Here is a 27,393-nt window from a genome sequence, read left to right as displayed (position 1 = left end):
GCTCGTACTCCTCCCTAGAATCTTGTAATCAAGCACTCTTATGGCAAGGTCTACATTCATTGCAACAAGATATGAGGTTCTGATTCAAATTAACAGATCAATAGTATAATCCACAAATGCACAAAAGAATAAAAAGGCAGTTTATTCATCTTTAAGGGGTGATACTGGGGTCAAATTGCTCATGTGGGCTTTTTCTCTGACTAATAGAAACACATCTTTACACTTGTTTGGAAAGAAGTGTTACAGGGCTTTCAAGGAGATCAGTCACGAGAGAACCTTTGCCACTTTTACAGTTGCACTGTTTCTCGGTGCTGCTCAAGATCTCCTGCCCTGCTTCCTACCCCCCTGCTGCAGATGCTCGCAGCAGCAGCCCCCACCAGCTGGAAGACTGAGCATCAAAACAGGCTGCAAAGGGGTCTGATAAATTTACTAGTGCACTCATTCCCATTAAACTTTGCAGCTGTAAATAAGTGAAAAAGTGAGTTGTCAGATCTAACAAAGAAGTTATTGCTCCTTTCTTTTGAGCAAGTCGTCAAAATCCTTTTGAGAAGTTCTGAGAAAAGCCAGTTTTATTTAGAGAGAAGCTAAAAACTTAAGTGTTCTAGAACAAAACATTGGTGAGTGGGTCAGGCTCTTTTCTTCCTCTCTCAGTCTCGGAGAAACAGTATGTTGAGAAGTGTTAAAAGAGGATTTTGTTTTTTTTTTCTTCGGGGGGAAAATATGACTGCTAAAATAGGCTGTGGGGGAGTTAGTTGTAGCTTTTGCTTTCTGGCTTAGAGGTCTCATGTTCAGAGAAAGTTTGAAGTAATTTTTCTGCATACTTTCTATTCCTGTAAGATTTCCCAGACTTGCTAGGGGAGGGAGTGGTGTCTGTAGCTTGTATTTCATTTTTAATATTGATGGTAATTCTCCTTTGAAACAGTTTTAAAGTTGTCCAGTTTTGTTCTTGTTTTAATTCAGTATTAGTTAACTTATTTGGAAAAAAAAATACACAAACCAAACCAAATAAACCCAAATACATAAATGGACATATGGTTTATTGTTGGAATCTTACCCGATTTGACTGTGTATCTAGTGTATTATTATATATTTGAACTTCTTAAACCCCGACTTCAATGTCCTAGTGATAAAAATGTTTTAAATTGCCCCCTTAATAGTTCTCATAAGTTAGGACAAATTTACTTTTAGAGCTGCCAGCTCCTGAGTAAGGTTTTACTGAAAAGAAAAATAATTTATCCATGTGAATGTAGGTACTAGTGCAAGGTGAGTTCTTCCAGTACATGGGCTGCAGTAAAATACATGTTTTAGTTCTGGTTTTCTCTGCTTGGACATCTTGGCTCTTAGATCATACTGCAACAGCACAAGTGAGCAATTATTTAATGTTGTTGTGATGCTGCCTGATGCTGCCCTGGCCTATTTAATACTTTTATGCAGAATTTGGAGCATAGATGGTGTGGAGTTTTTTGGATTGTTTTTGTTGGTTGGTGGTTTGTTTGTTTTGTTTGGGGAGGGGTTGGGCTGTGGGGTTGTTGTTCTTTTTTGTTTTGGGGTGTGGGGTAGAGAGCCTCCAAGTGCTACTACAAGGAAATTCTCAAAGGGTTGCTAGGCATTTTACTATTGCACATGCTAGTTTAAATAAACATTCTTCCTTAAGGGAAAAAAAATTAAATCATGATTCCAGAAATACTTTATTGCTAGGACTAGCATTTAACCCATACAGCAAGTTTATCTTATAGGCAGAAGGATTCATTTTATTCTTGTAGCTTACAAAATGAAAATGCTGCAGGGATAACAGTTTCTGAATGCTTCAAAACCTGTTTTTCAAGTAGTATTTTAAATCTTCACTCACCACTTTTCTAAGTGATTCTGGACTCTAAAATATGACTGACAGGGTTTATATACAGTTGTCAACATAAGGAAGACAAATTATTAATAAAATATTGAATGCAAATTTGTTGCCATTAGAACTTGTTTATGAAGAGTTATGCTGTAGTAGAATATTGCAGGCAGATCTTGGGGATTATTTTTGTGTTCTTCAGTATAAGAACAATTAAGTTGCTCTGTATCTTTAAATATTTTAGCCTTTTTAACAAACTAGTGCTCTGCAACCACACTTGAACACAGGAAACCTTTCTTCTTCGGTGCCGTCATCACTTGCGATACATCCCCCTGCTGTACAGTCGCTCATTTGTTCCCTGCCTTGTCAGTCAAACGTGAGCGTCTGGCAGACCATCCTGTCAGCGTGTCGTGGGACTCTGCCTGTGCCTGGAACTGACAGCAGGTACAGAGAATGCTTGCAAACAGCCTTGAATGATATTTTTCTTTTTAATTTCTTTTTTTAGTCTCATTTTATTTTTAGAAGGGAAATGTCTCGTCTCTGGTATGGGAAGAAGGGAAGGAAGCACCAGCCAGTTAATCGTAAATGCGCTCTGGTAATTTTCAGTGTAGTGTGTTCATTTCTGTTATTGCAGTCTTTAAATGTTGTGGTGCAGAGACAGTTTTTGGAAGTCTAAATTTTGGATGTGTAAACAGGATGACGGGTCACACTTTTGTTACCTTTGGCACATAAGCTAATTGCCTGTATTCCTTTGGCATTAGATGAGAGAAACTACTTTGAGCATTAAGGGGTGCAGCAGTTTTAAGGTGTTTTTTTTTTTTTCATTTGGAGTATTGCATTTTTTCACCAAAAATGTGATTTATAGCTGAATACTGAGAAGAGGAGTTTACGCTGACATTTAATTAGAGCAGGATAAATTTCCTGAGTTACCATTACCTTCTCAGAAGTCATTCAACAGTGTGAAGGTCTGATACTACTTCTAAATCCAGGAAGATGAGTATGCTGTAGTCCCACTCTCACATTTATAATGGAGGGGAGAACCAATACCACTTTTTGCAGTTTAGATTATATTTGCATTAGTTTCTGAAAGTAACTGTGGGAGTTTTTAGTGTTGTTTTTCCCTAACAGACCTTTTGCAGTAGTATTTAATTTGTATGTAAAGGAAATAACTTTCAGTGGAACTTAGAAAACAGTAACATCTTGGGGATAAGGAGGAAACGATCTTGACAATATACTTGTTTGTGCTTTTACCCAGTGGTAAATCTGGAAGATAGTTTTCAATTAGATGCTGTCTGCGACAGGCTTTTTACTGCCTTTTTTAAGAGTTACAGATCTCCTGGGTTTTGATACTTAATTCTTTCAAAGTGCTGTTGACTTTGGCTTTTATTTTTCATATTGTATTTATTTACAGTTTTTTATTCATTCTTTTATCTAGTATTTTTATCTTTATTTGTAGCCAGATCACTGAAAAATATGAAATTGCCTTGTTTACAGCAAAAGGTTCTGTAAATGTGTGTTCCTAACTAACAAACATTTTTGAAGTAATAGGCGCTTAACTTTCCTCTGTGGTAGTGGAGTGTAAAATGGAGATAAAATACCTAAATGAACTGAAATGTTATTTTAACGTAACATTTACCAGTGTAAAAAGTATCTGAAGTTTATCAAGAATGTGTGTTTTAGCATATAGATATATACATAAGTAAATAGCTATATCTTGCCCAGATAATTAAAAAAGTAGTATTATCCCTTATTATAATTGTTTCCCTTAGATTGTTTCCCTTAACTTTAGCCAGAGTCTAACTATGCTTATAAAAGTAATAGTTATCAGCTCTTAAGGAGAGGTTGAACTAAAGAAGACCATGTGGATAATCTTTGCCCTGAGAGAGGGACAGAACAGGCTATTTTAACATGTAAAAGAAATCAAATCAGAAAAAGAGGCTAAAGAAGTATCTACCAGATGGGAATATTTTTAAAATGTTACTATGTCTACAAGATATACTCTCTTCTTGAAGTCGGGTTTTTTCTTCAATTAATGATCATAATGCTAATGTGCAACTGTAACCTTTTTGCAGAAAAGAGGGAAGTAGTATTGGTATAATTACTTCTGTGTTATCTAATGATGCAGGACAGTAGGAAGCATATTGAAGAGACTGTCTGTATATGAAGTGTACAGATTTCTGACTAAATTTCTCATTAGTGGTTGTTCTGAAATTTGGATGAAAACTCACATGAAATAACAATTGCTGGACCAAATAGAGTGATGTAATAAAACAAGACTGCTAGCTTCAAGCAACTAATTTGCCTTTGATTATTTACCTGAAAGGGCTTTTCCTTATGATGGAGTTAATTTGGGGTAAGTGTTGTAGGGGTTTGATACTTTCCCAGGATAAGAGATCAAGGTTTTGGTGACTAATCTGTGCATTATGCTCCTCCTTTAAAACCCCAGTAATGTTAGCTTCCCACATTTTATTAAATGTTTGGTATTTGTGTCTTTTTATTGTACTGCAATACAAGAGATGCCAGTAGGTTTCTAGAATGTCAAAAATGCAGGCAATGATTCTTCCTATCAAAGCATTTCAGACAAAAGACATCAGACAATGTAAGAGAACAAAAAGTGGATTGCCTTCTTTGGGAATGCTTGTCCCTGCTTTGCAGAGCTTGGATAGGCAGTGTAGCCAAAGGGGACAAAACCAATGAAAACTGATCTTTGGCTTTTATATTCTGAAGATATTAATGTGCAAAGGGAATTAAAGCAGTGTTGGTTTTAACAGTTTGAATTATTTAAACCTTGCACAACTTCTGAGGTTCTGATTTATTGGTTAACTGTAGTTGGCAAGCTAATGCCTGTAGGTCTTTGGCTGTTATGGAGATATAATAATAGGACTTACAAGTAAAGGATAAAAATTTAGTACTTCTTTCCTGTGGATATCAGAAGTGTGAGGTTGCATCAATCCAATAATAACACTGCAGGAATATTTTGAAAGTCAACTTTCCGTACTAAGTTTTGTTTTAGAGTAATGAGTGAACTAATGATCTGAGGTTTTTTAGTAATAAAAAAAGCAGAGTGCAATCCAGTACTTTCTTACACAGATCACTAAGCCTAGAACCTTTTCTTGATGACAGATATTTGCCATACCCATTGTCCTAAGTAGTTTAGGGGTTTATACATCATACACTCAACTAGGTGTTCCAATGTGGACCTGTTAGACTGAGTCCGGAGGAGAGCCAAAGTTGATCTAAGGGCTGGAGTACTTCTTCTGTGAAGTCAAGGTGAGAGAGTTGTGGCTGTTTAACCTGGAGAAGAGAAGGCTCTGGGAAGACATTGTAGCACCTCCCAACGCCTAAAGGAGCTACAAGAAAGCTGGAGGGCATGTAATGATAGGACAAGGGGGAATGACCTTAAGCTGCAGGAGGATAGGTCTAGATTAGATACTATGAAGAAATTCTTCACTGTGAGGGTGGTGAGACACCAGAAAAGGTTATCCAGAGAAGTTGTGAAATCCCCATCCCTGGAGGTGTTCAAAGCCAGATTGGATGGGACTCTGAGTAACCTGGTCTAGTGGAAGGTTCCCTGCCCATACCAGGGGAGTTGGAGCTAGATGGGCTCTAAGGTCCTTTCCAAACCTGACCATTCTATGATTCTAGATCTTCCATTGACTTATTAGGTGTTATATTGCTTACATTTTTAATAATTGGGAAATATCCACTGCAAATGCAGTCAAATTAGAGGAGCGGGTGAACATTCAAAAAGGTTAGTTATAAATGAGTAGTAGAAGCTTATATTTGTATGTTTTTAATGATCTGTGGAATCTGAAGTTGGTCCTTAGTTGATCTGTTTTCTGATTAAAGTAAGAAAAACATTTTCGTACTGGGCTATGATTCAGTTACTTGTAAGCATAACTTGTAACACTTTCTTGTCAAACCTGAGAGAATCTTTGCAGAGCAGAGTATCAGAACTGAGATGTAACCTTGCTCCATCTGCCTTGTCCTGGAGTGGCAGCTTGAGGTCAGGCACCAGGTGCTGTGGTTTCAGCAATGAAACTCTGGGTTCTCTGCTTGCTAGTGCTGAAACTTCCTTAAATGATTTTGCAAGGGAACTGGGTTTTATTGGTCATGTTGCTACAGATCTTTTTTCTTTGAACAAAATGAGTACAGTTTCCTAACCTGCCTCATTAAGAAAGTAGTTTTCTTAAAGCTAGTTCTTAGTTCTTTACACCAACATCCTAAACTGCTTGATGTTTTCCGTGTTAAATTTAGTTCTCTTGGTGGCATTATCATCTCTGAAATGAGTGTTTTCTCATATCTTGAAAAAATAGCTTATTAAGTTTTTCAGACTGGGTGTAACACTTTGTGTGCTGCAGGCTTTGATTGCTGTCTTCTCAAGTTCATTTATTCTGATTATTGCAGATTTTTTATCTTCAATATATGCTAATTACAGTTTGGTGCAGTTACTGTGGGCTTAGAGCACTTTGAGGCAGATACTTAACAGTTCATCTTGCAAAGCTGTGAAGACAATTGTGGTCACAGGGAGAATGCTGCTGTCATGTGACATACTCAGCATTTCTGTCCCTGCTCTGGAAAACAGCCTGGTGTGCAGAACAGTTCTGGGAGGGCCAGCTTTAAAGACACTGAAGGAGAGAAAGAACCACACTGCCAGCCAAACCAGGGGACTGCTGTCGTTTTCTGGTCCTTCTCTGCTTAAAGTGGCTAGTTGTTGTCCCTTCCTTTCTGTTAGGATCCAGTTGCCATATGCCAAAGTCAATAGTATGGATTTTACTGAACGTTAAATATGAGGTAGAGAGAAATAGGGAGGGGGTGGAGGTGAGGGAGAAAAAGAATGAGAGAGATACAGATTAGGTAAACAGATAAAGATATCACCACCAGATGGATTCTGATGGCATCCTGCTGGTCCTTCTTCTTCTGGTCTACTCAGGGGTGAGGGTCCCCCAAGTCATGCTTATGGGGTACCACTTTTATACAGTCCAAGTCCTGGATATTCAAGGGGCATCAGAGATGTTCCCATAACGTGGGATGGCATGGGTCTAAGCAGTTGTTTTCTTTCCTACAGTTTGCACAGTAGAATTTTGTCCAGTGTGTGGATTTCAAACCTTTACCTTCATTTAGGCCTGGAATTAGTGCTTTCCTTTCTCACAGTTTTCCATGGTAGGAATCTTTGTTCTGGTAGGTTACCTAGATCTGCCTTACCAGGCCTGGTTCCTATTTTTGCCATCTGCTTTTATCTCGAGTTTCTATCGTGGTGGCTTTTCTTATGGGAGTTTCTTTTTGACAGTGTTTTGAGACAATTTGCTGCAAGTTCTTTAAGTCCTAACACTTTCCCTGTTACCAGTAGTGTGATAGGGAGCTGAAAACCACACAAGACAGTAAATGGATAGCTTTGTAGCCACACTGATTAAAGATTAATCAAATTAAATTAGTTGTAGGTTGTTGTTTGGTTGGGTTTTTTCAAATTATACCTGTAACTGTTTATCTGGTGTGGTAAGCCCCATGTATTAATGCATCATCGTGATGTAATCAATATGTCTCAAATCATATTTGTGATGGAGGGGTCTGCTTCTTTGTTATTGTTTTCTCTCAAGCAGTGTGTAACTGATTTTGGGAGGAAACTAAATTTGTCTGAAAAATAGAGCTAGTGTTTTCTCTTAAAATATTCACAGCAGCATTTGGTTCACAAACGTACCTTTTGTTTTTATCAGAAGGTATTTACAGACTTCAGAAAATGTTTGATCCTTTCTTCCCCCTCCCTGTTCATTGATAAATTGGAGAGATGGACTGATACTTTGAGGTAACTTTGTAAGTGGCCTGATAAAATTACATTGGCTTTTTTTTTTTTTTTTAAATTAAGTGTCCTGGAATTTTAAGAGTGAAACTTTTTCTAAATCTCAAGAATTTACGTTCATGAAGCTTACAGTTCACTTGATTTTACACCGATGTATGAAGATCCAAAGTAAAATTGCTCAGCTTTCATTCTTTCTTAATACTTGTTTTTTATTTCATATTCAGAGTTGCACTCTTACGTGTAAGAGAGCCACTTTTACCGTTAAACTTTACCCATTCTTATCTTTCAGAAGCACTGTTCAGCTCTGATAAGACCCTCCCTTTCTCGGTGGAGACAATTTCAGCTATTTGTTAACTGTGAAAGTTTAACTGTGTTTGTTTTGAGGGCAGCAATTGAACCTCCCTGTTAGCAAACAGACACTGGGGGAGGTGTGTCTCTTGTGGCTTTGTTAAACTGAGGAATCCCTCACTGGTGTAAAAAGTTTTCATTTTCACATCTGCCTGTGGCAGAATGATATGGCCAGTGGCTGAAAGGGCTGATCAAACGTCAAACAATTTTAACTGTATTTTCATATGTTGTTGAAGGACAGAAAAGTTCCATATTCAGAATTTTGGTTTCTGTTTTGTTCACTGCATATGCCAGTGTAGCTTGTAAGAGTTCAGTACTCTTTACATATTTTCAGAAAAACAAAGTTTAGAAACATGAGTTTCTCCAAAAGGAGAATCCTTAATTCATTAAATAATAAAACTAATGTGTGTTCTGCTAGGTGATTAACTCACATATACATGGTGTGGGGAGTCCAACTGAAAGAGTCATAGGACTCATCCCATGTTTTCTCATCAATGCTGCTGTTATGAATAGAACAGGTAGTATTAGATGTCTTAAGGATATATTCCATGTCTTTACAAACTTGGGAGTTGTCCTGTGGTAGACAGTTTCAAGTGCCTCAGCAAAAAACCCTTTTTGCCCTAAGCACACTAATATCCTAGCTGTACACATTATTTGTTTTGGTCTATTCCAGCCAGTGCCCAGATTAACCACAAGAGGTTTAGCTGGTTTTCTCTCCTCCTGCATTCTTTTTGAAGAGAAAATAACTAGAGGGAGAACAAAGGGTAGGTGCTTCAGGAACAGTTTCTGATCCTCAAAAAGTAGCTTTGGATGTGAAGAAAACTGGATGCTGATACAGCATAGTAAAGAGAGTGCAACAAATAAAGCACATAGCGAACTCATACAGACAGACCTGCATTTTATTCCTGGGCAGAATACTTAGATTACTACAATTTTAGGCAATTTGGCAATTTATGTGTAAAGATACGAACTATATTAGAATTTAGAAAGCTTTTTCTATACTTTAAGGACTTAATTGTAAGAACTTGTCAAGGTTGGCTCTGGACCTGGCTCAGTCAAATTTTGAAAGCCTCCAAGGGTAGAGATACTGCAGCCTTCCTGAGAAACCTGTTCCAGTTCTTAACTGTTGATGAACATCAATCCTTGGGGCCCAGTGGTCCAGCCGGTTTTTCAGCTTTGTTCTTCACACATTTGATGGGTAACTGATTTGATTGCAAGGCTACTATAGTTAAATCTAATACTGTATGAAAAACTAAGTTCTGTGTTTGAGAATAAAAGTTCAAAGTAGAATGAGGTGGTAGAAGCTCCTGGAATGATCAGAACAGACAACTCATGAGTGCTGGGTGTGGGGGAGAAGAGGGGAGAAAACACTTTTCTTTAGCTTGGTGAAGTAGAATAGAAAATTAAGATGACTATAAGGAAGGAACATGAAGAAATCTTGATGGAAGAGGAAACAGCATAAATAGATTATGAATTAAACCAGATTATAAAAGAGAATAAACTTCTAATGTCCCTACTGACATTTTAAAATGGTGCTTTCAAGCCGGGCAGTGACAAAATGCTGGCTGTTTTCAAGATGTATCTCAACCAATTCCTGTAGAAGGTAGTTTCTAGTAAACTTAGACATACATGACTTTAAGGTTGTGTAACTATTTTAATCATGAAGTACATAATCTTCACTGCAAAGCAAAAATAAAGCATGTTGACCTAAACTGTAGGCACTCTATAAAAAACCAGGTACAGTATCTGAACTGTTGAGGTATCTTAAGGTACTCAAAGCCTTGTTCAGTGATGAGTGGATAACCTTGAAACAGTTTCTTGTGGTTTACTCACTGAATTTAGTATGGACTGTATACTGAAAATATGCACTGGGTTTGAGAGGGTGGATTCCTCTCTTGTAATTTTTCTATGGCTAGTTTGACATTCTATGACATGATTTGTATGATCTTTGTCATTGCATACCAATAGTCTTCCATTTTGCAGGCTTTTGTTCTTGAAAGAGATGGAACGTGAGTGTGAAACAAGTTCAGTATGCCAAAAAGTTATTGGATAGGTATTTATGTTTCTCAAACAGGAAATATGAGGCACCTCCCTGGCATATGAAAAGGTCTGTCAGATCTCAGTCACTGAGCAAAAGGGTTCATAAGCAGTTCCCACGTGCAGGATGGTGACTGAGGATGCAGTTGACAGCTCAAAGGCAAAGCCTACAGAGCTTGCTTGCATTTCACTGTGTGAAACAGCAACTATATAATGGTGTCAGGGATTCTGAGATTTTTTTTTTTTCAAGAATCTTTAAGTAACCACATATTTATGGCTCATTGTAAGTTAACTACTGCCTTGCATGTCGTACAGACTGAGCTTAAAGAAGCAACAAGACTAAGGGGTCCTCACATTACTGCTTTTCAGGCTTACAATCATAAGTTGCTGGTGTGAACAATGTAATTTGCAATGAACTGTCACAGCAAGTAAAAGGATAAAACTACACTCATACGTTTCAGTGGAATATTGTTAAAGTTTTGAATATAGCTGCTTGACTCTGAGAATGCACAAACCGCTACCATTTCCAACAATTTTCCTGATCTTTTTTAAGAGAACAGTAGAAAAATTATGGAAATAAATTGAGTGCTAGTAATTGCAGATTATGCAGTATTAAAACTGGGTGTCACAAGTATTCCTTTTTCCTTGCCTTGCAGTTGCATGGGGTAAAGTGAACCATCGCTGCTCAAGAGCCAGTCATGCGTGACTGTGGGCTCTGTACTCAGGACAGTGGCGAGTATCTGGCCAAACTCCTTGTAGTAAGGGCAGGTAGATGGGGAGCTGCTGGACTTGTGGTTGTCTTCCTTTGCACTGTGGTAGGCTCTAGAAGTTTTTAATACACTCTTACTACATGGGACATCCATTTAATCTCTCCACCAGCTGTTTTAAGATGCTTTCATACAAATGATGATTTTGAGTTGTTCTCAAAATCACATTATTTGCTCTAGTTACATCAAAATTACTGTTGTAGTCCTTTAGCCAGCTTGTTGCACCAGAGCAGCATGTTCTAGAGCTTTCTGACTGAAGACTTTCTGGGGATACACCTCCCGCCAAAGTGGAGATGCCATTTGGAGTGAATGCGTTGACAGATGAGCAACTCCTGAAGCTTTGGAGGGGAATAGAAAGTCCAGGATAAAGATATTGTGACGTGATATTGGGATATTATTGAACTGTAGTCCTGCTACATTGTCTTTAACTGTGTCTTCACTGCCAGATAGAAAAGTCAGAACTTGCTGAGAAGCCTGAGGTTTGCTTCTAGTCTTCCTCAAGGAAAGCAAACCAGGTTCACAGGGTTCATTAATCTGGGTGTAAAGAATGTCTGAGAGGACTTTGGGCTGAAGAGTTTGGGTTAAGGCATGCAACTCAGATTGACTTTTAATTTAGCATCCTGATTTTGGTAACTTTGTGCACTCCTCTATCAGTTCTGTATTTGTCCTAGAGCAGTGAGATATATCTGACTGCTAGTGCCCTCAGTGTTTTTGTAATCTTGCTGTGTGTACTCATATGTCTAAAATCACCTACACGTGCATTGTCCTTGCAGAAACAAACATCTTTTAGCCCTTCTTGTTTGTTTGTTGTCATTGCACATTTTCCCTCCATTCTCCTCCAATTTTTTCTTTCATACCTTTTTACTTTTCTTCAACTGTCAGTGGAATTATTGTCTTCCTGTCTCCATATTCAGGTAGTGTCAGTGGCTGAGTATCACCGCAGGATCGATGCTCTAAATAGCGAAGAACTGCGCACACTCTGCAGACGTCTCCAGGTGCCCTCTTCAGTAGTTTAAACCCCATCTCCAGATACTAAAACACCTTTCTTTGTAGTGTCTTGGATCAGGGCAAGTCCCGCACTCAGTGGGTTTGTCTTGTCTACAGCACTACAAGGATCCAGCAGAAAATTCCTTTGTTTTGGATGTATTTAATTGTGCAATGCTATGATGGAATCAGTAATTTTATGACGAAATTACTACTTCCACCTTTTTCACACAGGAATTTTCTGTTAGAATTTGAAAATTTGTTCTCAGTACTGCTTGACTTGCAGTGTTGTGTTTTAACTTCCACTTTAGAATGGTGTGTTGTGTTAGATAGAAGCTTTCCTAAAAAGAATGCAAAACAGGTAAAGAATCCAAAACCTTGTTGCATGGGTGTTTAATTTTATATAGGAATCTTTCATCAAGAATCTCACAGTACTTGGCAAGTATGAAGCTTCACAACTTCTGTGGAATAGGTAAGTATTTTTCCTACTATAAAAGCAGGTAACTGAGGCAATTCAGCATGGCAAAGGTCATACACATACACACAAAACAGTACTTTGAAAGCAGTTTGGATTTTCAAAGGTCTATGGATATGAACTGAAACTATTATTTGCATTCTCTTTAGGTGTTTCTTAGTTTTTTGACAGTTATAAAATTGTATGATGTACACAGCAACTAACATAACTTACTGATGGAAAGCATAGCGTAGACCTCCCTTAAACCTCCTTAGAAGCACTGAGTACTTAGTTCTCCTGTAGTAGTTGCCCACTGAAACTGTAAAAAGTTCTGTTCTGTTTTTTTTTTTTTTCTGTGATCTTGACTTTTTTTTACCTATTATGTAATTACACAAAAGAAAACATTTTATTAGCTCTGTTATTTCTGTTGATTTAATAATTGGTAGTTATTGCTTTAAAATGTTTTGTAAGTAGTACAGTTACAGAGATCAATAATGAGCATAAGCCATGAACCAAAAAGCTGCACTTCTACTTGTATAGGAAAATCAGAAATTTAAAAAAAAAAAAGAAAATTTCCTCTTGAAAACAGAACTGTTCTGTTTTTGACAAGCGGTGGTGGAGAATCCCTGTATTAATATCCTGAAAGTACAAGAGCTCCTCCCCAAATATCTTTCACCTAGAATGCCCAAGCTTGAGATTTAGGCTTTAAAAATCTGATGGGATTGGTTGCTGCCTATAAACTGCCTGTTCTGAGGCCATTTGAGAGTTGTGGTCCCAGCTGTGTTGGAGACTGTGTGACAGTTACTAATCTTGGAAGCCCCTGGAATCTGACTATAGGTCAGTTTGTTCTGTCAGAGTTTGGTGGGAAATAAATCTGTAAGTTTTGAAGCTACACAGCTTTCTGTCAAACAGATACTTTTGAACAGACGCTCTTTGACTGGTTCTACAAAGCAGTGTTCTTCCTAGAAGAAAAGTGCTTTACTATAATAATAATGAAAAAGGCAAAAAACAAAACAAAAACAAAACCCCAAACAAACACAAAAACACCCAAACAAAAAAAACTGAACAGAAAACCCATGATCCCCCGTGCCACTTGAGGCCAAATTATTCATGTTTTTGTTTTGCATGGTGGCCTTTTATTCCCGTTGTTATTCTTTAATTCTGATAAGTTTTTCTGCTGTACAGTTGAACAATGCTGAACTTGTCTGGAGTTGAAGCAGTAGCATATGATGGATGAAAGGCTTTTAAAGTGGAAAAGATTTGGACTATGAAATAACATTTTAGAGATAACACTCTATAATGCAGCATGTAGGTCATCTTTTTGCATATGAAGCTATATGGATAATTGCATATTTACATTGGAAATGTTTTTTACCTTCTATTGAAAAAATGAAGGCATGACCTTATTGCTAGTGCAATGCTTAAAGTGCACCTTTTCTTGAGTTAAAAATTAATACGGTAATTCAGTAAGTGTTTGAATATAGTTTGATACTTTGACTTTGTAAGACTATTTTTAAGTAACAGGAGTTTGTGATAGCAACTCTTTTTATAGTTATTGAGAGAAAGGAAAGGGATATTCTTTTTTTTTTTTGCTCGGGTGGCTGTATTTGTTTAAACATTCCTGTCTGTATTTCAGAGTTTTCTTTGATTTGACTCTCTTTTCTTAACTAGGCAAGTTCACAAAAGCTTGGCAAAATTTACCATGGTGATATTGTGAAATACTGTAGGCGTGTCCTGTATGTTTAGAGTATGAGGGATGTGGTAAACTGGAGTTGGCAGGTATTTTCTTGAAATTTTCAGGATTCAGGCTCTAATTTGGACAGTCTGGCTTTCAGTGAAACTTTGTTTAGGCTGATAAATTATTCAGATGCACTAATTGTTGTTAAGATTTTTTTTTTCCTTTAGCAAATCTCTCAACATTTTAATAAGTCTTGCTGCAGTGACTTATCTTCTTAACTTCTTCATTTTGTCCTACTCCTCTGTCATATTTCACTATCCCTAATAAGGTTTAAATATCCCTGCAGCAAGATTTATAGAAGGAAACCTGTTTGGATCTCAGCTATTCTAGTTATCAAGACATGGCACTATAATATGAAAGTGCCAGTGAATGTCAGCTGGGGTAAGAAGCTGTTGTGAACTATATCTGATGAGGAATTTTATGGCCTTCTGCCACCTCCACTAAATGGTATCTACAACAACTCAATAGGGTAGATGTATAGGTCACATATTTTACACTACTGCAGGACCCTTGTGCATAATGCATCTTTGCAGACTTCAAAGCTCACTACGCAGCTTAAGTATTATTGCTGCTTTCCCTTCCCCACCCTCAATTCTTCCTTCTTTGATTCCCATAAGTGCTCTGGCAGATCAGTTCATGGAGCAGCAATACTTCAAAGGCTCCATTCAAATGGTTTGCTCAAAATACGTAACAGCAGTCTCTCCAGATGTCTACTGCATATCTGATAAATTTCTTAAGTACTCTGAAAGAGTATTCATTCGGAAACTATTGAAAAATGTCAGTTTTTAAGCTTTAATTCCTTTTTTTGTTTGTTTGTTTTTTTTTTAATTACACTTAGAATGCTATGTTAGTATTAAAATGCAAGAACTATGTAAGGTAACTTCTGAAAAGCATTTGAAACCCATCAACTGTGTATGGGAACTGTTTGTTTTGTTGTTTTAGCATAAAACCATAGCTTTCTTCTCAGTAGGTGTCTGGTATTATTGGTATATAGTTGTGTACCAGCTTGCTATCGGAAGCAGTGGCAGTCTTGCTCAGATCAAACCTATCGGATTTCTTAACTTTTGAAGGACTTGCCTAACTAACTTGATAACTGCATGATTTTAAACCTGTGAAGTTTATCTTTCCTGCTAATAGAATGGCAAATACTTACTTTCTTGCTGTTCTTTTTGTAGATAACAACAAGAGAAGATATCAATTCAAAACAGGTAACAAATATCAAAACAGACCTGGAGCCTGAAGCATTCCGGCCAAATCTTAGCGATCCAAGTGAATTACTACAGCCAGAACAAATTGAAAAGGTATTAACTTAGATATGTCATTTTTTACTCCTATATGTTAATGTATCACAAATTGTATGACTGTAGTGTAAAACACACCAGTAGGAAGACCTTGTGTGATGTTAAATAAAAGAAAATAAATTGTGTATGTTAGAAAAGATGTTAAGATCACTGAGTCTGACCAATAACCCAGCACTGCCAAGTGGACCACTAAACCATGTCCCTAAGTGCCACATGTTAAGCATCCTTTAAATACCTCCAGGAGTAGTGACTCAACCACTTCCTTGGGCAGCCTGTTCCAACGCTTGACAACCCTTTCACTGAAGAAGTCTTTCCTAAGATCCAATCCAAACCTCTGATGGCACAACTCGAAGACACTTTCTCTTGTCCTTTTACTTGTTACCTGAGGGAAAAGATCAACTGCCACCTCACTACAATCTATTTTCAGGTGGTAATAGTTGTGGAGAGCGAGTTCCCTCTGAGCCTCCCTTTTTTCAGGCTAAACAACTCCAACTCCCTCAGTCCTCTCGTAATAATACCAGTGTTGCAGATACTTCATCAGCTTCACTGCCCTTCTTTGGACACAATCCAACACCTCAATGTTTTTCTTGCAATGAGAGACCCAGAACAGCTTGCAGTACTCAAGCCACAACCTCACCAATGGCCATATCAGGATGCCGTTCTTGTCCACTTGGGCACACTGCTGGCTCATGCTCAGCCATCTGTCAAACAGCACCTTCAGGTCCTTCTCCTCTGGGCTGCTTTCCAGCCACTCTTTCCCTAGTCTTTAGCATTGCATGGGGTGGTTGTGAGCCAAGTGCAGGAACCCTGCACTTTGCCTTGTTGAACCTCATACTGTTGGCCTTGGTCCAGCAGTCCAACCTGTCCAGATCCCTCTACAGATCCTTCCTACTCTCCAGCAGATCAACAGTCCTGCCCAATTTGTCATCTGCAAGCTGAGGATGCACTCAATCCCCTCATCCACATCATTGATAAAGATATTAAGCGGGACTGGCTCCAGTACTGAGTGCTGGGGAACACCACTAATGACCAGCCACTAACTGGCTTTAACTCCATTCACCACCAGTCTCTGGGCTTGGCTATCCAACCAGTTTTTTACCCAGCGAACAGGGCACCTGTCTAAACCATAAGCAGTCAGTTTCTCCAGGAGACTGCTGTGGGAAATGGTGTGAAAGGCTTTATTAAAGTCCATGTGGACAACATCCACAACCTTTCCCTCATCCATCAAGCAGGTCACCTTGTCATAGAAGATCAGGTTGGTCAAGCAGGATCTGCTTTTCATGAACCCACACTGGCTAGGCCTGATCTCTAGTTGTGTTGCACATGCTGGTGGCACTCAAGATGATCTGTTCCATGACCTTCCCAGGCACCAAGGTCAGACTGACAGGCCTGTAGTAGATCCTGTAGGGATCTTCCTTACTGCCCATCTTGTAAATAGGCACCACATTTGCTAAGTGGGACCTCCCCAGTTAACCTGGACTACTGGCAAATGGTAGGAACTGGATCAGTGAGCACTTTTTCCAGCTGTCTATTTCCTTGGGTGGATCCCATCTGACCTGTACATGTCTAAGTGTCTAAGCAGAGCATGATTCATCGCTAAAATACTTCCTTTTTTTTTTTAATCCTAACTTTCAATACACCATGACACTTCTTGCCTGTGTTTTTGCCCCTCTTTCATTCCTTCTTGAAAACATCATGGCTTTCACTGCAGTTTTTACTGTACAGTCCGAAGTCATCTCATTTAAAACATTTATAATGAAGTTTTGGATTAAAAGGCACAGGAAGAGGACAGCAAGTAACATTTACCCTTCAGCTTGTTACCTGCTGACTTGAGTGATGTAGTAACCCAATGCTGAGACATTGATGGGACATGCAGTATTGTTATGTAACAATAATTGTGGTTTTACTGTCCTTGGATAAACCTTTTAGATACCTTAACAAAGACATGTACTTCACTTGATAAATGATTCTTCTGCAGGTCACTGGTAAATGTAGGAAAAGAAACTTGTGTGAGTGACCAAAAGTAGAAAATACACATATGAAACTTCAGGTTTAGTCTTAGCTTTTAAGGCCACTTATAAGCAGTTCAGAAGAACAGAATATGCTTTCATTTACATGTAATACATTCTTAAATGTAAAAGGTATGTTAAATAAAGGGTTGTCATTTTCTTGTTAATAGCTCACAAAGTCTCTTCCACCACGGACTATTGGCTATCCATGGACTCTTGTCTACAGTACTGCGAAGCATGGCATGAGCTTGAAGACTTTGTATCGAACAATGACGGGATTAGACACACCTGTGCTGTTGGTTATCAAAGACAGTGATGGACAGGTAGGAAAATGTTTGTGTGGAAGTAGGGGACCCATCAAGAAAAATGTTTGAGAAGTACAAAGCTGACACTTCAGTCCATTGTGGGAGATAAAATTGTGTGTATCAAGCAGGTTTTTTTCCTTAGAAATATGTTTCACTGTTAAGCAAGCCTCTGACATACTACATGTCTAGGAAATACTTTAATGATACAAGTTCACTGTTGTAATGCATGAGTCTTGTAATACCCAGTTAAAGAATTTAATTTTTTTTAATGCACTTAAGCCACAAGAAATACAGTCTCTAAAACTTTCTTATACTGGAAGATCCTGTTGAGTTGGAATGTCACTGCCAGCTGTGGGCAGTGCTTCTTGGTATGTTCTGTGGCTGCAGCCAACATCTCTCTCCCTTTCAAGGGCTATAGTATCTTTGTTGCATTATTAATTTTTTTTTCTTGAGTCTCTGTAGTTGTGCTCTATTTTCCTTTGACTGGGGTACGAATTTCAGAAAGTGGCTCACATCTCACCATTTGAGTAGCAAACATCCCCTCTTAAGTATTCTAGTAACAGGTAAACACTGCAGGCAGTATGAGACTTTGATTCCTTCTCTGAAACTTCTGTACTCTCTTGTGGAAGCAAGTTACTGTCGTTATGAAAAGTTGACAGAATCACTGTAAAATCTGTAGCACTTACTTGTCCCAATTTGGTAACCACTGTTTTTATTTTCAGGAAGCATGGGCTCATGTCATTCAGGGGCTCTGAAAACTGTAAATGAAGGGTATGTTTTCTTATTCAAGTCACAACTTCATTTTTTCCTTGTTTCCTGCCTCAGGGGTCTCTTAACAAGAAAAATCCCTTCTAAATTTCTGCTAGTAGAGCAGAAAGCTCTCTTTCTGCTCTTTCCCAGAAGTTCTTTAAAAAGGAGTTTTTTCTTCATTTACTTCTTAATCTTGAAGATAAAAACTATTGAATAAATTTGACATATCTCAACATACTCATCAGCCTCTTAAATGGTAGCTTCTCCAATTCCGTTATTTAGCTTCTTAAGATAAATTAGTAAGATACCTGCTTCCTAGTACCTGATTATCTGACCTAAAAAGAAAATGTCCCTTGTCTAATAGGGGTGTCTTTCCACCCCTACGTAGTATTGTTCTGTTGCTGAAACTATTCATATAATCTTCTACATACGAGTACCTCAGCTTACATGTTCAAAAAGTGTCATGGCTGCCCAGTCAAAACAGGGAGTTTATAGACATGTCATAACTTTTTTTTTTTCATGAAACAAACCTTGATGAATCTTATCTTACAGTCTCATACCTAGGAATGTGTATGAAAGTATTCCTTGGACTTTTGGGTCCAGTAGCCACTGAACTTATATTTCACAGTGTATGCCAAATCTTACCTCAGTTCCTCTCAAGAGTGTAGGACATCCGTGTCTATTTAGTAAGCAGAATGGTTTAGGCAACTTTTATGTGCTCATTCCTTTGACAGTGCAGTGAGAGTGGTGTTTTCAGTAGTTCTGTCTCATGCAATTTTTGCAAAGTGTGTTTGCATTTGATGGCATGAAACAAATTACACTATCTTTCTGTTCAAAACCTATCGAAATTTAGCATAGTCTTTCTTCTCTTCATGTAAAGATCTACAGTCATGAAGAATAAGATACTGGAAGCATACTGTGCCCTTTGGTAATTAGGATAATTAATCTATCTAAGGTTTTTTTGAAAGAGGTCAACTTATCTTTAATATCTTGTATCTTCCTCGCAGATAGTCCTATAAAACTGCTTTCCATGACTGAAAAAGAATCTGAGTACTTTTTTATAGAAGAATTTGTCCAGAAATATTTCACTAGCAGTATGCTAACATAAATACTATTATTCCCTGCCAGAATGTGTTTTTAGAGAACAGGTGTTTATTCATATCCTGTGCTCCAAGATCACCAATGTTTTTCTAAGCTATCTAGTTCAGAGAAGATCCCAAATGAGATTCAGCCTTTTTGAAGAATGACAAAATTATGACAAGGTAGTTTCTTGACATTTGCTGAACTTACCTCATCAGTCTTCTTTAGCATTCTTTGTTCTGCCCACTCTGTAGCTTCTATGTTAATGAAAGATACTGGTTTTGTCATATCCTTAGCTGAAGTACTTTTCTTTTAAACTAGAATTAATTTATTTCCTAGACTGCAACCTCTGAGGCACTGTTCTTTGTTTATGAAGATTCCTTATTTTTCTTATGTTGATAATAGGTTAAGTAAGAGCAAGCGTATCTTGTAACTTCTCATACTGTGTTTCATTAAAGGCTGCTAAGCCTCAACCTATACTCCAGAATCTTCTCCAGTCTTGATTTCTTTTTCAAATCTATTCGCAATTTTAATTAAACAGCTATTTTTTAAAAAAAAATCCAGCCAAAACACTGAATTTTCACAAATTAAAGCTTTAACTATTAAAAAGCTGAACATTGCCTAGTTGGAATTTAGAATCTTAAAGCCACCTAAATTGCCTGCTCCAGTCAATTCTTGGAGATCCTCTAATAAAGGTGTCCATAAAATCTATAGATACCTCATTACAATAGTTATGGACTGTGTCTATCTATTGGTATGTGCTTCTGTTAGTGAGGACACTGAGATCTGGTGTCTACCCTGACAGCTATTTAAAAAGAAATTGGCACTTAATTCGTGAACATGAGTCACTAAACAAGTGGTGGTTTAGAAGTGGAATTAATGCAGTTAATCACCCCAAGGACTGTCTAGTTTGATAATTAGTTGTTCTTCAGATTTTATTGTATACACTGCAGAAGTGTCAGACATGGAGCCTAGAACTTGGGAATTTTAGTTATCCACCCTAGTATCTAACCACAACAATCTGATCTCATAGAGAAATCCTATAAACATCACTTCTCAAGAACTAAAATAACCGGTGGGAAGCAAATTACTCTTTTTCTGCAAAGTTTTATCTTTTATTGTTACTTACAGCAACATGTGATCTTTGAAGACTCAGTTTGAAGCATAGAGAGGGTGTAGAATCCTGATTCCTGGAGGTACTCGAAGCTGAACTGGGCAAGACTGAATCAGCCTAATTATAGCTTTATAATCGGTCCTCCATTGAGTAGGAAACTATGAGAGACCCTCTGAGGTTCTTTATAGCATAGTTTATTCCATAATTAGAAATAAAGCTTCAGAGGCTCTTGAGTAAAATATGCAAGATTTTCTCTATAGTTAGAATGTACTAGTTTTGTGTTTTACTGATTGTACAAATAACAGTCCTGAGATGATCAGAGGCAAACATCGGAATAAGTGTTGTGTGAAAAGCTCATACCTGTGTAGAGGCTGAACTGAGATAGTTTAGGTTTGGCACAACTCTGTTATTTTAATGAAAGGTTATTTCCTCTCAAGGAATATAAATTGTTAATGAAACATTACACTTATTTTATCTTTTTTACTTATACTTACTTACTAGATGTAGTGTCAGCCCTGAGGGCTGAAGTAAGACATGTCTTAACTACCTGAATGTAGCTTAGCTACCATAGTTGCTGCAGAGTTATTCAAAGAATGACTTGAGCTGTTAAAAGAAGTTAGGGTACAGAGACTCAGATGAGGACTAAGAAATAATTTGAAGGGTTCAGTGACTTCCTATTGCTGGAAAATATTCATGTAGTTATTTAAACATGGAGTTTTACTTAGCCGATTTTATGTTCATTGATCAAACTTTCTTAATTTGAATTTAGTATGGATTTTTACACTAAAAGATGTTCTATTTAAGTTCAATTATCTGCATACAGTAAGTACAGTCTAAAGTCATGTGGTGGGCTGACCTTGGCTGGATGCCAGGTGCCCACCAAGTTGCTTTATCGCTCCCCTTGCCAGCCAAATAGGGGAGAGAGAATAAGATGGAAAACAACTCATAGGCTGAGAAAATAGTTGAGAGAGAAAAGCTAACACCCTGTTTTCTGAAGTCTAGTCTACTGCCCAGATGCTTGTAATCACAAAAAGGAAAAAATGTCTCATGATGCATTTTAGAGCTTACATGTACAGAGACAATAAAATATGCAATAGGTATAATGGACTAGAGCAATTATAAGTTCTTTCTGACTCTTTCATCCTTAATTTTTAACCTTAACAGTTACAGGTAGTGGAACAGGTAGTAAAGATCAGCTAAAAATGAAATACTGTCTTAAAATTCAAATTGATAACACTTGATGTCTTGATAACATCTCAAGCCTACCTTATATAAAAAATACACAGGAAAAAGGAAACCTTCTGGAAACTAACAGGAAAACAATCAATTCACTTATTTTGGTCTGATTTCTCCAGAAAGCTAGAATGTAATAGTTTCTTTCTCTCTCAAGCCTGTTCTTGACATTGAGACTGTGGGATAATAGAGAAATATATTGCCAGTGTTTGATTCTAGATGTTGAATGAAATAGATGTCTCTGAAAAAAAGAGTTTGGGCTCATTTTCCTGTAACCTCGCATTAAAACAAGAGTACAGAAACTTGTACCTCAGTTCATAGATCTTTGAGATTTTAGACTGAATTTGCTGTTTAACAGCTGAAACCGATACAGGTCTCTGAAAAGTGAGCACCTTTAGCTGGCTGTGATACTTTACTTCATCACCTCGTTGAGTAAGTTTAAAAATTCTTCCAGAGAATCATATTTTTAGAGTATAAATATTGGTCAAATGTATACTCAAAGGTAATTCTCCTAACTGAAGTAAAGGAACAATTTTGTGTTGTGACAAGGAACTTGTCAGTGTAGTGGTGCTTTGTTCTTAAAGATAATATAAAGAAATAAAGTATTAGTAATAATGTGAGGAAGCTTCTGTAAGTGTTGTGCCTTTAAGGAAGTTTGGTATGTAAGTCCTACCTTTTGTCTGGTCTGTAACAATCAAGTCTTAGCAGTGACTTCTAAAATGTACAGTACATCAAATACCTGCTATTGCAAGAGATTAATTCTTGAATTCAACAAAATGTGAGCACATGCTGGCTCATGTCCAGTCTTTTATCTGCAAGATGAAAGTTGTCTGCTGCAGGACTGTTCTCAAGTGAGTTCATCTCCAAGTCTGTACTTAAGTTTGGAATTGCCCTGACCCAGGTACAGGACCTTTCACTTGAACTTGCTGAACTTCATGAGGTGCACATGGGCCCAGTTCTCAAGTTTGTCCAGGTCCCTCCGGATGGCATCCTGTCCTCCTGTTAAAATCTGTCTCTGTTGTAAGACAGGGTAACCAGTGCTTACCTGTTACTTGGATTGGAATGAATAAATTACATGAAAAATAACGCAGTTACAACTGGGAACTTGCTGAAAATGGCTTAGGTCAAGTGGAATAGGAGTTGTCTAAGAAATTTTAAATATGTATACATTCTACCTGAGAGTTTTCTGAGTTTAGTTTTTATCCATTAGTGTGGGCTTTTTTCTTGATCTGTTCACTTTTTATTGAGAAAGTCCTCTTACCTTTTTATTGTACCACAAAGCACTGTACCATATCTCAATACACTCAGAACCATGATAACACCATAAGGCTCATCCTGAAGTGAATTTCAACATTTACAATCTAATTTGCTTATCTTGCTATTATTAGAGATTCTCAGATGGTGTGTAGTTTCTCTGAAGTTTCTCTTGCTCTTATGTGTTTTTGCTACAGGTTTTTGGTGCACTAGCATCTGAACCATTTAAAGTGAGTGATGGCTTTTATGGCACTGGGGAGACATTTATGTTCACTTTTTCTCCAGATTTTGAGGTAAGTAGTAATAACTTTGTGTGCTCTTACTCTCCTTCCCTCCTTCCCTCCTGCCATGTGCATTATCCTAAAATAGTTACAGAACAAATCTAACAGTAAATCTGAAAAATACTATGAGTTGGCCAAAAAAAGTTGTCATACTAGTTTGTCCCTTATGGACAAAGTAAATTGGTAGTGTTTGCATAGTGAAAACATACTTAACCCGACTCTTTCATTGTACTGAAGATTTCTGTACTGTTCTAAATTCATCCAGGTGTCTGTCTGAAAATTAACAAACTGCATCCTTTTAAAGGGCATATCATCTAGCCTAAGCATATTTTCTTGGTATTTTTCATTCTGTAGAAGTTTCTATGCTCAAAGATGGCCTGTTTGAAATGGTCCTATTTTAATTACTGTAAAATCTAAGAGAATTTTTATCTGCAAATATCTGTTCCCTGAATTTTCTGTGTAAACTTGATAACTTCATTAAACTGGCCTCTAGCCACCCATAGTCTGTGTTTACTGATATTTGGGTTCCCTTCCACCCAAACAAAAAGTTCAGATATTTTTACTTACTAGTCTGTTTTGGTTTTTTGGGTTTTTTCTTAGGTTTTCAAATGGACAGGAGACAACATGTTCTTTATTAAAGGAGACATGGACTCCCTTGCTTTTGGTGGAGGAGGGTAAGTTATAATTAGTCTGTTAAAAGTGTTTGTTTGAACACCTTTGAGGAGGAGAAATTGGAGTTTATTTCAGTTTGAGAGCTCAGGACTCAATAGTCACCAGCCAAGAAAGCTTTAGTTTGTCAGGTGTTCAGCTTCTGATGTTGAAGAAACTTAAACAGGAAGGTCTGTCTTAAGCGTAGTGTGGCATAAAGTTTCAGCCCTGCAAGATTATGATGCCTTCCATGCTCAATTTGCATGTGTGTATTGCTCTATTCAGAATGGACACAAGATATTGTGATTCTGAAAGTATGTAAATGTGAAAATTAGGCATCACTAGAAGAGGGCAGAATTGAAACTGAACTGTCCCAATAAATGCCAGTGTCATCAAAAATTATACATTGTCTCACCCCGTTTCCCCCTCCCTGCCCCCCCAGGTGCATAAGCTTCTGGGATGTTTCCCCTTTTTTTAATCAACATTCTCTGATATAATAAGAGTACTATTATATCTTCTTAATAAAAGTGGAAGAGGCTGAAAAACTGAGGAATTTTAGGTAGCTTTCTTATTTCAGAATGTCTGAAAAAGGATGTTCCCAAATTAATAGTAAATAGTGAAATAGTGAAAAAAACCCAAAATTTATCAACAGCAATGAGGTACTTGTGTTAAAAACGAATTCTTTAATTCCTTCTTATTCCTGAATTTTGAATGAAAATTACATTGATAGGTTTAATGCTTACTTCCTCAGTCTTTGGTTAACTGCATTGTCTGTCTTGCAGAGGAGAGTTTGCTCTTTGGCTCGATGGTGATCTCTACCATGGAAGAAGTCATTCATGTAAAACATTTGGGAATCACACACTTTCTAAGCGAGAAGACTTCATTATTCAAGACATAGAAATATGGGCTTTTGAATGAGTATTTAACTATTTCTACAGGTTCTTGTCCCAAACCTGACATGAATCAGTGCAGCTTAAAAATCCCTAGGAGCAATATAATGCATTTTACTTCTGATTTTTTTTTTCAAAGTTTTTAGTGTGGCCATTAGTTATTATTTTTAAATACCAGACTTTTTTCATGCTCTCACATCTGTAATATACTGTCATACTTTTTCTAAGCTGTAGACAATTTTACAAAATATTGACCATGTGGACTAAAAATTAACATTAGTTACTTTGAGCCTTGCAGTCTGTAAAATTCTTATCCATATTACAGTTGCCTCCCAGGTTTCCCACACACACCTCTCTGCAATCCTGCTAGGGGGCTGCTTCATTGAATATAGTTTATTATTTTTGTATTCAAATTATGTCTATGAATGAAGTTGCCCTCTCTGAACCTCTAAGAAAGCTGCGTGTGGGTATTTGGCAGCAGCACTGCAGGGATTGGTTCAGGCCAACAATGGGTTATTCATGGTGCCACAAATGGATGAGAAGCTGAGCATTCCTTCTTAACACGTCCCAGTACACACGTGGTGAAGTTAGAAGATATCCAAAGTCAACAGTGCCACTCGTCTTGTTTATTGTTCATGTTTAGAAACAAGTCAGTTAATAGGTGTTCTAACTGCATGCTGATTGTATTTAAAGAGTGTTTTGCACATGCTGTTAATGATCTGCAGGTTTGGGACAAATACTGACGATACTGAGCTACATGGCAAGGACTCATAAAATGGCAAGAGAATGTAAGAATATGATAATTCCACACAATTAAAAGGCTAAAGCAAGAAAAACTCAGTGAATAATTTGTAGCTATAGTAGGGCATTAAAAGTACAGAAGCAGATGCATCTTTCTTCAACATAAAGTGTCAATATATACTGTTATACTGTTGTAGCCGTGTAGCACATCAGCTCCAAGAATATAGCTTATTCCTGTCCAAAGAAAAAAATATTTGTGATGTTTTTGAGTGGGTCTATGTTGTAAATTTACAATTAGCACCAGCTCTGATTAAAATGACATAATGTATTATAGGTAGACAATATTGTAATTCAGTAGACTCGTGGAATATGCAAACTTACTGTCATGTGACCTCAAAAGAAAAATGACAGGCTAGAATACAGTTCCAGTAGCTCTTGTCCACTTTTGTAGGAAAATTGATAAGCCAATGTGGCAATAACAGCTCAACAAAACTGTTTGTTTCAAAGCTTTTATTCTATGTTCTGCAAAAAAACAAACAAAAAAAAGAACAAAAAAATTGCTGTTAAGTGTGACAGTGACTGACTTTGTGCTGAAATTTCAGCTATTTCAGATAAACATTGTATATTATCTTGTAAATTAATGTTTAAAGTAGTTTTGTTATTATAGAAAAGTGTTGATTGACGGGTTGCTTATAGCACTTTAAATTATTCTAGAAATGGAATAAAAGCCAAATGGGTTGGCTTAAGTAGATGTAGTTGTATATTATTTCAAAATATTTACATCTCTGGAAAGTTAAAAAAACCCAACTTACTCGAAGACAGCTTACTGCTATGGTAATGAGAAAGGGCAGATGTTTCATCTATAATATGCTAATGCTCAATATGAATAGAAAAACAGGGCTTTGTTTCCTGTCTCTATGTATAGCTCTTTATCCTTATTAGAACTTAGTACAATGTGTAGAGTAAATGTTTACAAAATAAGGAACTGTAAATAAATTGAAATGGCTTTTCTCCCCTTTGGTCTTCCACAGCAGTATTATTGTCTTTGTGGAGTTACGACTGATTATTACAACAACAAAAAAATAAATCCTGTAATGGATTTTAACTACTATAAGCTCACAGTGATGTATAGCAAATAAATCTAAATATACGTAAGAATAAACTTGAGTTGGAGTTTATTTAGAAGTTGGAGTTTACCTAGAAGCACAAATGCATTTTTTTCTTGCTGTTCATTTAATAACTGAATAAGTAGGATGCCTTTGCTTATCCTTTATGATTTTCTTTTAAAGCCCTATGGGAAGCAATGAGAGTGCTATATACTGTCTTCAGCCACTTTTAAGGGGAAGGAGAAAAAATGTCTCAGATCATCCTTGCTGACAAAACCATTAATTCAAGTGCTTAGTCTATCCTAAGCTCATATTGCAAATAAACCTATTTCAGATTTTCTTAGGCTGATGTGAAGAATTTTATAAAGAATTATACTTTGAAGAATTAAATGAAAGCACAGAAAAATCTTCAGTAGCTGAATGTCTCCAAGTCTTCGACCACTCTTGGAAAGGCACAAGGGAAAAAAAAAGTGGAAATCAAGAGTAGTGTATAGTTAGCAGTACAGTAGCAATCATGCTTATAAAATACTAAATTAGTTAAGGAATAGAAGGACATTCGACTTAGTGACCGTGACAACACTTAGTGATGTGACTACCTGTGTAAAGGATCTCTAGAGAGTAATGCATGTCTGCTAATGAAAGACCATGGATTTTATTAACCAGAGGTGTAGTTAACTTTTGTACAATGCATATAAAGGATAGTCTAGGTGAGATCAAAG

At 37.2% G+C, this 27,393-nt stretch overlaps 1 protein-coding gene across 9 annotated transcripts in view; it reads left to right on the top strand.

Moving 5' to 3' along the window:
- Positions 1–26,872, top strand: part of OXR1 (oxidation resistance 1) — a 229,544-nt gene extending 202,672 nt beyond the window's left edge. For 4 of the 9 annotated variants that reach the window (XM_018077529.2, XM_018077568.2, XM_018077558.2 and 1 more), the window contains 6 exons: positions 11,701–11,781; positions 15,138–15,263; positions 17,443–17,595; positions 23,206–23,301; positions 23,890–23,963; positions 24,720–25,014. In XM_018077529.2, the coding sequence (XP_017933018.2) occupies positions 11,701–11,781; positions 15,138–15,263; positions 17,443–17,595; positions 23,206–23,301; positions 23,890–23,963; positions 24,720–24,855 (666 nt within the window). In that variant the 3' untranslated portion in view covers positions 24,856–25,014. Of the gene's footprint in view, positions 1–2,359; positions 2,433–11,700; positions 11,782–12,177; positions 12,571–15,137; positions 15,264–17,442; positions 17,596–23,205; positions 23,302–23,889; positions 23,964–24,719 lie in introns of those variants that run through there. The other 5 variants (XM_008924012.3, XM_018077523.2, XM_018077589.2 and 2 more) reach the window with 5 other exon arrangements.
- The last annotated feature ends 521 nt before the right edge of the window (positions 26,873–27,393 follow it).

This window comes from Manacus vitellinus, unplaced genomic scaffold (assembly GCF_001715985.3).
Source record: "Manacus vitellinus isolate BGI_N305 unplaced genomic scaffold, ASM171598v3 scaffold_1_pilon, whole genome shotgun sequence".
In the NCBI taxonomy this organism is placed as follows: Eukaryota; Metazoa; Chordata; class Aves; order Passeriformes; family Pipridae; genus Manacus; species Manacus vitellinus.
This window is presented reverse-complemented; position numbering and strand designations above follow the sequence as displayed.